The following is a 13,464-nucleotide window of genomic DNA, read 5'->3' as shown; positions in this document are numbered from 1 at the left end:
GATGAGTAGTGAGAACACAGAAGAGATAGGTATCTATTAGAACTAGAGAGTTAGAGAGTTCTGTCGCTTTCCACTGAGTCTTGAAATATTACCCACAATTAGCTACACAGAAGAGTATTTCAGGGAAAAAGAGTTTGTGTGAAATTTAGAGATGTGAAAAAGCATGGTTTGTTTGGTGATCTGTATATTCTTTGGTATGACTGAAACATGTGCTATATACATAAAGAAAATATAGGCAGTGAGGCTAGAGAAAAAGATCAGATACCAGATAATTTAAAAATCCTGGATATCATAAAGCGTTCTAATGAGGTTTAGATTCTACCCTGAAATATAAGGATGTCAGTCTTCTCTGAATGTATAATTCAATACTATCTAATAAAGCTCTAATGAGTGTATAATTTTATGGGAGTAATTTTAAGAAAGGGTAAAAAGAAACAAGCAACATTAATTTTAAAAATATATTTTATTTAACCCAATACAAACAAAACTTTTATCATTTCGATTTGTAATCAACATTATAAAATATTAATGGGTTTTTTACATTCTGTTTTTCACAGTGAGTCTTTGAAATCTATTTTTGTTTTATTGGGGCAGAATGTCTTAATTTGAATTAGCCATATGTCAGATGCTCAGGAGCCACATGTGGCCAGTGGCCACCATATTGGACAGTACAGGTAGTCACCAAGACCATCTTCTTAAACCCAGCATGGTTGACCCACTCCTGAATGAAGCTCATTTTGCAACACCACCACAGCCATGGCACTACATTCCAGTTCTTTCAGTCCTGCAGTAAATGATGGTCCAAGCAGATATTTCCAAACTGAGTCCCTGCTGTCTGTATTGTGGGAGTTACAGTCCTTCCAGAGAGAATCTAGCAACCACAGAAGCTAGGCAGTGCAGATGTAAACTGGAGAAGGTAGTGGCAGGCCAGGGAGCTGCTGTCAGAGAAGTTACGTCTTTTCAGCAAAGTCTGTCAAGCTTGAACAGCTTTGGCTGTGCTGCAGAGATTTTCTGCCTTTAACTGAGATGGGGGAATTTCCGGGTTGTCATTAGATCCAGTTAGAATCCAGGATCAGAGGTGACTTGCCAGCTAAAACAGGCAAAATGAATAACTCACCAACCCACCCGACCCATTGACACACAGTTCTATATAGAGGTTTGTCCTTTCTGTGGAAATAGAATCACTCTTAATGAGACATGCACTGCAGGCTTTAGCTGTGAAGTTGACAGCTTATAAAGAAAGAAGTAAGTTGAATTCTGGAGGTTAGAGCAGGAATCTAGGTCACAGCTTATGTTTCAACTTTTTATTTTCCTCTAGGAGGAATAGCCAGAAAAAGAAAGGAGTCAACAGCTCCATTATTTTTGAGAAAATTAATAGTGATTTTTTTCATTTTGCAAATCTCAATATAAGCTATGTTAACAAGGTAATAATTAAAGCACTGCAGACTTTTTGATAGCAAAATTAGTTTTTTCTCTTCCTTCTGTCCCTCTGAAGTTCCATCAAGGATTCCCTTTCCAGTAAAGATTTAGTTAAGTAACAAATGACAGATGATATGGCACATCTATTTCCAAAAGTTCCCTCTTATTACAGGCGTTTTTCTATAGAATAGCTATAATTAAACATTGTATATTTTGTGGGAAGGCTTTGATATTTAAATACCAATTCTCAGCAATGATGTAGATTGGATCCTTTAATGCTAAAACTATATATGCCTATTAAATTGTAGTAATTAGGCAAAAAACGTACTTGTTAGATAATGTATGTTTGCTGAGATGAATTCTATTCAGTAATATCAGGCATTGGTTTCAAATGAAACATTTAGTGGTAGGTAAATGTTTTTGGAAGAACCACAGAATTAAATGACCAATTCTCACTCAATGCTTTTAGGGCATAATATACAGTAGGAAGAGAGCATAGGCTTTGAAATTTGACAGATGGAGCTATCAGTTATTTGGGCAAATTCTGTCAGCATAAACACTTATTTATAATGTGGGAAATACTAGCTACCTGATAGGATTGGTTGGTTTAAATAATGATTAATAAATTATGAATAGTATTTGAAGTGATCAGTAATAATATTATTAAACTTTTACCAGTTAATTCCACAAGATCTGGATGGATGATGACGATGATGATGATGATGATGATGATGATAAAAACTATCATATAATGAGTGCTTGCTATGCCCCATGTCTGGGGGTAACGCCTTCACTTAAGGTACCCCTATCGAAAAATAAAACTTCTTTGATTTCCACATTCTCTTCCAATTATCACCAAACCTCTTTGTTTTCTTCACTGCCAACTGTCTCCAAATGTTGTATATAAATATACTGTGTTCATTCTCTTACTCTCATTCACACACGACCTGCTTCTATATGTCTTCTATGTAGCCAAAATCAGTGAATTTTTTCACCATGCATCTTACTTTACTATTCACACAGTTAATGTACAAAAGAAAATAAAAGCATTTTGTTATCTTGGTTCCCATGACAATACATTGTCTTGCTTTCTTCTTCATGTTTATGTCAACTATTCCTCCTCAAATGATGCATAAATATTTGAATTCTTTAGGATATAATCAGAGGCCTCTTCTCTTCATATCCTACAATTTTATCTCTTACTGTTGCTGTCCATATTCTGATGATCCCAAATAGTTCCAATTTAGACTTCTATTCTCTGAGCCAGAATGTCCTTATTCAGTTTTCTATTTGGCATTCCTACTTAGCTATTTCAAAGATATTTAAAAATAAATTTGAAAACTTGTTTTTTTTCTAAATTTGGTTCCCTTTCAGTTTTGTCTATTTCAGTTATCTCAACCCAGTTATATGGACTACAGTTCCTGGAGGGAGTATATCTCATAACTTTTGATTCTAAGGCCCAGCAACCTATAGTACAGAACCAAAGATGGTACTCAGAATTATTGTACTTGACATGTGTGACAGCTCTAACTCCTGTGTATTTTTCTTTCATTAATTTGATTTCATGTCCTCTGCCATGTATGGATTTGTATGGTCAACTTGTATCTTTGCTGTTAAAATCAAACTTCTTTTTCTAGCCATTTTTTCCTGGTAGAGAGTAGAAAAGTTCACCAATATAGTGTACTACTCAGCAACTGCTTGGTGCACACTCTTCTGACAAAATTCAATAGCCCTCACTTGTATTCCCATAAATAATATTTTATATGTATAGTTTAAAATCCAAGTTACTAAGTTATGTTACACTAGCTGTTTTTTTTTTTTTTCTGCTGAGTTCACTATTGGAGTATTGCTTAAAAGTTACTTACATAATCCATGCCTAGAGTAATGCCTAAAGTGATTTTTCTAAATAAGATCCTTCTAGTACTTTCAATAATAAAACACTCTGGATGAGATCTAATAATGTCCTATCTCAAATTGAACGCTGTGCTATATGGGTCATGGCATAGAAAGACTCTACGGTAGAATTTGAAATAATTGGCCCAAACTTAGAAATCTGTTTGTTGGCTAAGGTTTTCATAACAAAGTCATTCATTTATAATAATTCATGGAACCATGATGAGGGTTCATGGTAGATGATAAAAATGTTTTATGTATTCCAATCCTTTAAGCTTTAAAATCTTTCCGTTAATAATATCTTCAACATCTCAAATATCTAAATCTCAGTTCTATGGGCCTATTTAGAAATATTCTTTGGGACAGTTACCATCCTTCTTTCTTTTCATTGAACAAAAATATATGCATACATTGTTTTTGTTGAGAAGATGTAAATACCTACTTTGAACAAGTTGGCTGTGTAGTAATAGGAAACAAACATAAATGAGTACAGTATAGAGCTTGAAATTGGTATACTCATTGCATAAATGGATATAATGAGAAGACTTTTTTTTTAAGATTTTATTTATTTATGAGAGACAGAGACAGAGAGGCAGAAACACAGGAAGAGGGAGAAGCAGGCTCCATGCAGGGAGCCTGACTTGGGACTTGATCCCGGGTCCCCAGGATCAGGCCCTGGGCTGACGGCAGCGCTAAACTGCTGAGCCACCTGGGCTGCCTGGAATGTATTTTTAAATTACTGTTTATATTGAGAATATTCATTTCCTTTTTGGCAAATGATCATCTGGGCCAAAAGGGGAAAAATAATTCTAATATTTGCTTAATACTTTAAAGTGAATTAAAATTTCCTCCAAGATCGCGCCCTGAGGCAAAGGCAGGTGCTAAACCGCTGAGCTACCAGGGATCCCCTGATGGTCATATTTGAACAAATAAATGTACTTTTCTAAAATTTTACTCTTTATCTATATTCCTATCTTCTGTATCACCTTTTCTGTTCAAGAACCTTAGTTCTTATTATATGGTGGTATTTTAAATGAATTTACTACCCTCAAGGGGCTTACAGTGTTTGAAAGTAGGATATATAAAATATCAAAAATGTATACAGCATGTAACATATAAATATATGTACATAATGTAGAATACAGGATATATATTTTAAGTTGAGCCTGATATGCTATAATACCTAATTAGCACCATAACTCATTATCTGACTGGAGGAAACCTCCTTAGAAATCTCATAATAGGGCAGCCCAGGTGGCTCAGCAGTTTAGCGCCACCTTCAGCCCAGGGTGTGGTTCTGGGGACCCTGAATCGAGTCCCGCATCAGGCTCCCTGCATGGAGCCAGCCTCTCCCTCTGCCTGTGTCTCTGCCTCTCTCTCTGTGTGTGTGTGTGTGTGTGTGTGTGTGTGTGTGTCTCTCATGAAAAAATAAATAAAATCTTAAAAAAAAGAGATCTCATAATAAAACACATACATGAAGTGGGCTATATTTTCCTAAGGAAAAAAAATGTTAATATCTTAGGTTGGATTTTTAACAAAATTCTCAATATCAAAAAATCATTAGTGTGATCAGCCTTGTCATAACACAATTATAAACTTCTCTAACAATTACAAGTAAAAAAAAATTACTCTCTTCAGCATTATAAAATAGGTCAATAGCTAAAATATGTAAATATCTAGAGTCTACAATAAGCCTAGTATTATATCTGTACTTAATTCATAAATATCTATTAAATGAATAGGTTACACTATTTCTTATAGGGAGATCCTTGAAAAGCGTGGTGGAGTAGGTCCGTTTAGTTCCACAACCATTTGCTTGGTGGTGCTATGGAGATGTAGGCATCCTAAATAAGTTTACAGTCTGGGCAGTTGAGTTGGACCAGAAGAATGGGTAAGATTTCAACAAAAGACATGGGGAGAGGGTATTCCAGGTAGAAAGAGCATCATGAATAAAAGTAAATAACTGGGAATGCATGAAGCGTCCAAGGGACATATGGAAGAACATAGTAAGAAATAAGACCCACAAACATAATGTTTGGTAAGGTTTTGAATAAATGAAAGATAGGAGATGGTAAGATCACATAATAGGTGATCACATAAGCTTCAATGGAAGGAATAATGATGGCCTCATGGAGAAAAAGAAAAAAAAAAGAAACAAATGTCAAGAAAAGAAAAATATCTGAGTCTGTTTAGTATAATTCTATTAATTCTATTAATTTAATTCTATTAATTTCTATTCTATTAATTTAATTTTGCTTCTTATGATTGTTTTCCCCAACACACACAAAATTCATAAATTTGAACCATATCTTGAATGTATATTTTACTAGAAAAACCTCTCATTTACTAGATATATATATGTATCCTATCTATGTTCCTATACTTTATTACCTTTACCTGAAAGCACGTTGATGCCACAGTAACATGGTTGTTACTGATACTGAATTGGTACCATCTGAAAGAGCAATTACCTTCGATTATATATTATATACTAGAAGATTGTTCAATGCCTTTAATCATAAAGTTCAAATAAATGATCTCTTGTAGGTTAGGAGAAATATTTAAAGTATTTAAAGTTATTCTTTGGCTGGTCTTGTTTTCAATGTGTATGTTGTAGGCCCAGATGGATGCAGATACTTCCAGATCTCTACTGACATGATATAGGTCAAATAGCACTAGTTAAAGCAACTATTTAAAATTGCCCAAATCTACTTTCCAATTTCAATTACTTTTAAGTATGTTATTAAATTTTTTAATTCAAACTTGTACTTCCATGTGTTTAAAAATCTAATATTACAGAGGGCTCAAGGGTAAAATGTACACTTTAGACACTTTTTATTTCTTAGGAATATATGCCTTTTTTAAGGCCTACTTTTTAATTTATAGACAATAAACATCTCCTAATTCATGTATCTTCCCTTAAGTATAATTCTATTTTAGATTTGTCACCTATTTTCTTTAGATTCAAATAACTCATCTCTCTTTTGTTTTTTATGTATCTTGACTTCCAAATTGTGCATGAAGGATTTCAACACCCCAGCTCTCCCTGCTTCTCTCAACTTGTCATCTTTTCCTTTAATTTTTTTTGTAAAGGTTGATAAAATTTATTTCTGTTGCATAATGAGTTTTATCCTTTGTCCCTAAGTGGATTCATAAAGTTGAAAATCAGTAATTGGCATTTGCGTTATTGCAGAGTAGTGTGAGCTGAGTCCAGTGAAGCCTTGATTACATTTTCTTCTCATAATCCCAAATCACCAGCCCTCTGCTATTTAAAAGAGATTGTCTGGTGGAATTCCTTCCTGGTTTTACCAGTTGCTTAAAATAAAGCCACAAGTTAGTTTCATATATTACACCATATCTTCCATTCTCTATCATTTTTGTCTCCCTATCAGAAAAAAATAAATCTTTCTTTCTTCAGCTTTTTCTCATCCTATACATTGCTTGAAATCTATTTCATTTCCTGTGAGAAGCTTAGGAACTTTTAAATAGCTTCTCCTTTATTTTTAAATAATTCCAGAATACAGTCTTTATATCAACTACTGAAAATCTCAACACTTCAGGCTTCCTAATTTTATTGAAATATATGGAATACATGCTCCCATTTTTAATTCCCAACATATAATGGCTTTCATTAAATCAAAATTATTCTGCAGAACTTTTATGTCACACATATATAAAACTATTTCCTATTTTAATTTTAAAGAGTACTGCTTGGGTTTTGCTCTGAGAAAATAATTTTCCCCAACTAGTTTAAGTTCATTCTTTAATCCAATATTCAGTATTAATGTCATTTGCTCCATTATTTATTTTAGATGCTCCAGGAGAGAGCAGCTCAACTAAACCTAAAACATTCAATAATACCAATAAGTGCAATTAATTGGGTCCAGCCTATCTATCAGATATTTTATATAGTTAATATATGTATTATTTTATAATGTATATTATAATTATATGTTTATTACATGTTATATAGAATGTTAGTTACATATAACAAATTATAAAATATATTATAATAATTATAATCATTTATTATAATGTTAAACTAGATATAATGTTTAACATATATGATATGCAAAATATATATTAGGCAGTGTTATGTCTGATTTTCAGGTGAAAAAGCTAGATTTAGAGAGACTTTCCAAGCTGAATTAGAACTCAGATCTCTCTAAAAACAAAATTCTCTCCCTATTACAAGCTACTTCCGTGTAATTTACTGTATAAATGAAAATAAGTTTAAGTTGTTGGGAGAGATGCTAAAGATTATGAATTTGTCAGGTATTTTTTCTTATTTAACTGTGAATATATTGAGTACTATTATTATTGCCATAACAATCACTATGTACCTAATCTCAAATTATTCATGCAAATACCCCAGCACTAATGAAAGCATTAAGTACAAGACAGTCTGTTGAAAAATAGAGTTGGCTAAAAATAAATCAGAGAATAATAGATTACTCAGATTAGTATAAAACTAGTAATTTAGGCCCCTAGGCACATTTTTTAGAGAGGATCCTTTAAACTTTGTTAATTGCAAAATAACTACATTGCCCATTTGCCATCACCATAGAGGCTTCTTCTTATTTTATTTCTGGAGAAAAAGGAAAGATGCAGCTGGCCAACCAGTTTCTTTGGCTAGAACTTAAGCTATCCTGCTCTGCTTTGCCCATTACCGTTTTCTTAAAGATAAAATTACACAAAAATCAACTCTCAAAGTCTAAGGATCTCGTTATGCAGCAAGATACCTGTGCTATAGTGGAACATACACAGGATTAGCAGTGGTAAGTTATATGCCACTTACTAAAAGTGAACTTCAGTTTTATCAGTTGTGAGTGGAAGATAATATTTCATGTCTCAGAGTTGGCGTAAGGAGCTGTGAGCTAATTTAAATGAACTGACTTTTCAAAAATCAAAATGTTATACAGGTATACTTATTTTTAAGTGATCTCTATTATAGTCATATAGTGAAACTAACGCAATTGAATGCCTTGTACTTCCTTACTCATTTGGGATCTCTCCTCTTGATGAAATTTCTATTCCTAGGTCTAGTTGATTGTGAAGCCGGTTACCACTTGCTTGTCTTGTAATAGGCTCCTGTATTCTGTAAATCATTCCCCCTTACCCAGCTAATCTTTTGTAAACTCAAAACACTGAGCCTAGTATAATTTAGAGCCTTTTAAGGCTCTAAAAATACCTAAAATTGAAGTATCATGACCTTTAAATTGGAAAAAGAAGTGTAGATATAATTGGGCTTCTAAGTTTTCTAAAAGTCAGCCATGGACAAGTGAAGGGAGCAGAATCCACTCTCTTTGATCTGAGAATGTAATACAAAATTCCACCTACTGGGTATGTAACGTTGGGCAAGTGTAAACCTAACTGCCTCATCTGGTTTCTTATCTGCAGAAAGAAAGTCATAATGTCTCACTATATTCTTGTGAGAATTAAGTGAGGTCACATCTGTAAAGTTTTTGGTATACTGCCTGGCATATAGTTGATTGTCAGTATTGATCACCACATTCCATCAATTTAAAGGACCACCATCAGTCCTTAGCCCTTCACATTTGCACAGGGCTTTGGAATTATTCCCCTAAATCACTAACCTCCTTATGGTTATACAGAATGAAACTTCAAATGTTTTTCATAAGCTTATACATTTACCTCTGACAAGACTCCAATCTCAAGCAAGGATATGGAATTTTTGGTTGGGATAAAGCCACAAAATCTTATGATTGCTAATAGAATATAATATGTATAATATTCTATAAAAACATAATGTTCTATATGCTATCTGCACAACAACATCTATACCATGTAAGTGTATGTATTGTGTCTTTAAATACAAGAATCTGGGCCAGTGGAATAAGAGAGTCATACAATAAGAACCAAAAGGCAGTGAGACAGAATGAAAGTACAGCAGACAAATGTCTTTCATCATCTCACACTAGAGTGTGAACTTTTTAAGTCAAAAGGGGGGCTTAATTGCTTCTGCTTTTTATGCTGTTCTCTCTCTCTCTCTCTCTCTCTCTCTCTCTCTCAAACAAAATTTAGAGTTCAATGCATACGTATAATGTAGTTTCGTTGTAAATTGCCCAAAATGGACAAGTCATTGAAAGAGCCAAACCTCATTCAGGTCTTCAGGCTCCAAGTTCAACAGTACCAAGTCACCTTCGTGTTCCCAGTACTTCTGCATTCTAACTGGACCCAGCGTATCCAGCACTGCCATCTCACTACCTCTCTGCTTATCTGTTTTTATACAGGGAACTATGGAGAGAGTGGGATGGAAGCTTTCAAAGATATGTCAGCCAAGGAAGGAATTTGCATCGCTCACTCTTACAAAATCTACAGCAATGCAGGGGAACAGAGCTTCGATAAGCTGCTGAAGAAGCTCAGGAGTCACTTGCCCAAGGCCCGGGTGGTGGCCTGCTTCTGTGAGGGCATGACAGTGAGAGGTCTGCTGATGGCCATGAGGCGCCTGGGTCTAGCAGGCGAATTTCTGCTTCTGGGCAGGTGAGTGACAATGAGAAAATTCACATGAAGGTAATGCCAGGAATTTGGCAACACCAAGGGTATCTTCTGGTGCATGAGGACAGATGTTTTGGAAACTTAATGCGTGTGGTAGAAGTAGAACTTAAATATCATAAAGCATCAGAGCCTAGAGATAATCATAGAAAAGAAGTGGATATGCTATGTGCTGATTACTGATAACAGGAATCAACACATGAAGATGAGTACTTAAGTCTTAAAAAAAAAGTGACTGTAAGGAAATGAAATGGGTTCTTAGATACTTGGATCATTTTGTAATTTCCTTGGGAGGTAAATGTTTTTCAGACTTTTTTTCTGTTGCTTGTGAAATTGATTTTGAGAATGGCTAAATGAATTTGTGTTGTAATAGAGAATCATAGAATTTTGAGTTTTACACTGTTACCAGACAAGTTCCTAAAACATTAAGTTCTACTGGGATTAACTTTAATTATCTGGATAATCCACTTGATTGGTACAACTCAGCTCATTCCCTGCTGATGCTGTTGAATCACTATATTAGAGTTTTCTAGAGAAACCAATATAATGATATGTGTGTGTGTGTGTGTGTGTATGTGTGTGTGTATGGAAAGAGAGAGAGAGAGAGAGAGTGAGATGAAAGAGATACACCTAGAGGAGCCAATGGTATAGTTCTGATCTGAACACTGGCAGGCTTGGGGCCTAGAAAGAGCCAATGTTGAAGTTCAAGTCTGAAGGCCAGAAAAGACCAATGTCCCAGCTCAAGCACTCATGTAGGAAGAATTTTCTCTTACTCAGTCTTTTCTGTCCTACTCAGGTCTTCAACAGATTAGATGAGACCCACCCACATTAGGAAAAGCAATCTTCGTTACTTAGTGTATTGATGCAAATGTTAATGTCATCCAGAAGCACCCTCATAGACATACTCAGAATAATGTCTAGCCAAATATCTGGGCACCCCATGGTCCAGTAAATCATCATATGATATTAAGCATCACAATTCATAAAATGACCCCATAGTTTGACCATGAGAATGTAGTTCACTATTCTATAACTTTGAAAAGTTTTGTTATTGCATATCTTGTCTTAGTAGGCAGCCAATTGAAAAAATAGAGAAAATCTTCAGAACCCCTGCATCTTTCACAATATTTCTGTCCAAAATAGAAAGCTAACTCACTTGTTATTAACTTTTGATGGCTCGTTAAAGAAAACATGCTTCCTTTATTTTCTAAATGCCTAACTGACCTTCTGTGATCAGACTTGGCTCCTGTCTGGCTACATTTTATGACAGCCACTTTATGTACCTAATGCTTTTCTGTCTGACCTGATGGCAGTAGATTGATGGGACTATTTTAGTATGAGGCCAACTATCCTCATAAAAATGATATTGAGTGAGATTCCTTTTTCACTGATGTCATACATTTTGTCTAAAATCATCCCTAGTTGGAAAGAGTGGAGAAAAAAAAAAAGAAAGAAAAAGTGAGGCACCAGTTAGTTTCATACAACCCAGGAGCACTCCCACTCTGGTATTAAATTCCAAAGTGCAGTGTTAGCACTGGGATAAAAAGAATAGGAAAGAAAGAAGCCGGCTTTTAACAGTCCTGTTTTTCCAGTAGAGTATAAGAGATTCTGTAGCTCCTATCTGCTGCATTGCCAACATTAATAAGACAAATCAGCTGCATTTGTTTTTCAACCATATGATTTGTTAACAAGTAAATGTGTGGTTTTTTGTATATTTTTTATTGGAGTTTGATAAGAAGTAAATGTTTTTTGATTACATGTATATAAGGGAAATATATAGGTATTCACTATATTTACTACTTTCCATCTATATTTTTATTGCCAGCAGCACCACAAGGCCAAAATTCAATATTATATATATATATATATATATGTTTATATATAATTTTTATAATGTTATATATATAATATAATTATATATATATATATATATATATATATATATATAAATTAAGATTTTAAGTGAACTCTATACCCATCATGGGCTTCAAACTTACAACCCCAAGATCAAAAGTCATACGCTTTACTGACTAAACCAGCCAGGATCCCCTATTTCATATATTTTAAAGTTTATTTTGTATATGCTATTTATAAGAAGTTCTCTCCACATCTTTTGATTCGTGTAAGAGTAGACATAACCTTTAATTAAATTTCTTAATTCCTTCATTTGATTGGCTAATAATAATTCAACATTTACTTGAGCACCAGTTCATTTCATCTTAGAAGAGTTTTGTTAGAAAATCTTTCTCACTCCAGATTAGAAAAAAAATATCTCCCTGTAGTTTCTACCTCTCGGCTCATATTCTTGTTTTTGAAAGTAACTTGTGGTAGTCTTGCAGATATTTGGTAACAGCATGGTCATTAGTCCCCTTCATCTTCTCTTTGAAACATTCCTACCTCTTCCATTTCTACTTGTTCATGGTGAAATGAATATTAACCATTTATCAAGACCATTAATGGGATCATTTATCAAATGCTTTGTGCTAGTTACTACACTAAGCTCTGTATACGCATTATTTTGTGTATTCATTTGATAGATATTGACTAGCTACTATATGTTAAGATACTTGGGATACGTCAATGAATAAAACTCAATACTTGCTACCTTTATGGATCTTACAGATGGTAAATTAGAAGGTAGCAAGTGATATGAAAAAAATCAAAGAACAACTTCATGTTGAATACTACTATCATCTCCATTTCATAGACAAGGACTCTAAGACTCAATTTATTTGTTTATTTTAAAGATTTTATTTATTTATTCATGATAGAGAGAGAGAGAGAGAGAGAGAGGCAGAGACACAGGCAGAGGGAGAAGCAGGCTCCATGCTGGGAGCCTGACGCAGGACTCGATCCCGGGACTCCAGGATCACGCCCTGGGCCAAAGGCAGGCGCTGAACCACCGAGCCACCCAGGGATCCCCTAAGACTCAATTTATATTGAAAACTAGAAGGCCATATAGATATATGTGTTCAAAACAAATGTAAGTGTGTGATTCTAGAGACTGAGCATTCAGCACTACGTTCTGTTACTTTTCAGTAAATTTTAGGCATTCCTATTTATAAGAGTGGGTCTAGGATAGTGAGCAGAAAGGCAAAAAGTAATAGTTTTAAGAGAGAATTTAGCACATCTACTCACTCTCATTTTACAAGTGAGGAAACTGATACCCCAAAGGTTTAGAAAATGTGGTTAAGGTCAGACAAGAGCCCAACTACTGTGGACCTAATCCAGTGCTTTTCTCTACTAGACTGTCTCCTGTAAAATAGAAACAGCAAAGAAGTTGTCTGATAGCAAACTCCCAGTTCTTCACAAATATTGAATATATAAAGAAAATACCCTAGATCATTAAAATTTAAGATAGCATTTTTATTTTAATGCTCCTTTCCACAAAATTCAATCACCCTATAACTCCTATAGTTGACATACAATGTTACATTAGTTTCAGGTGTACAACTTAGTGATTTAGTATTTCTATGGGTTACATTATGCTCACTCGAGGTATACCTACCATCTGTCACCATATAGTGCTATTGCAATATCATTGACTATATTCTCTATGCTGTGCTCTTAATACTTTGAGATTATTTTGTTTGCATATATTCTCCCAGTCTTCCTTTATGCTCCTTCTTTCCCCTA

At 34.4% G+C, this 13,464-nt stretch overlaps 1 protein-coding gene across 2 annotated transcripts in view; it reads left to right on the top strand.

The window, feature by feature from the left end:
- Positions 1-13,464, top strand: part of GRM5 (glutamate metabotropic receptor 5) — a 514,508-nt gene that overhangs the window by 187,274 nt on the left and 313,770 nt on the right. For both annotated transcript variants that reach the window (XM_041729572.1, XM_041729571.1), the window contains exon 3: positions 9,567-9,816. In XM_041729572.1, the coding sequence (XP_041585506.1) occupies positions 9,567-9,816 (250 nt within the window). The remainder of the gene's footprint in view (positions 1-9,566; positions 9,817-13,464) is intronic.

The sequence above is a fragment of the Vulpes lagopus genome, chromosome 15 (genome assembly GCF_018345385.1).
Source record: "Vulpes lagopus strain Blue_001 chromosome 15, ASM1834538v1, whole genome shotgun sequence".
Taxonomy (NCBI): Eukaryota; Metazoa; Chordata; class Mammalia; order Carnivora; family Canidae; genus Vulpes; species Vulpes lagopus.
The sequence above is the reverse complement of the archived record's forward strand: the minus strand, read 5'-3'. Positions and strand labels throughout refer to the sequence as shown.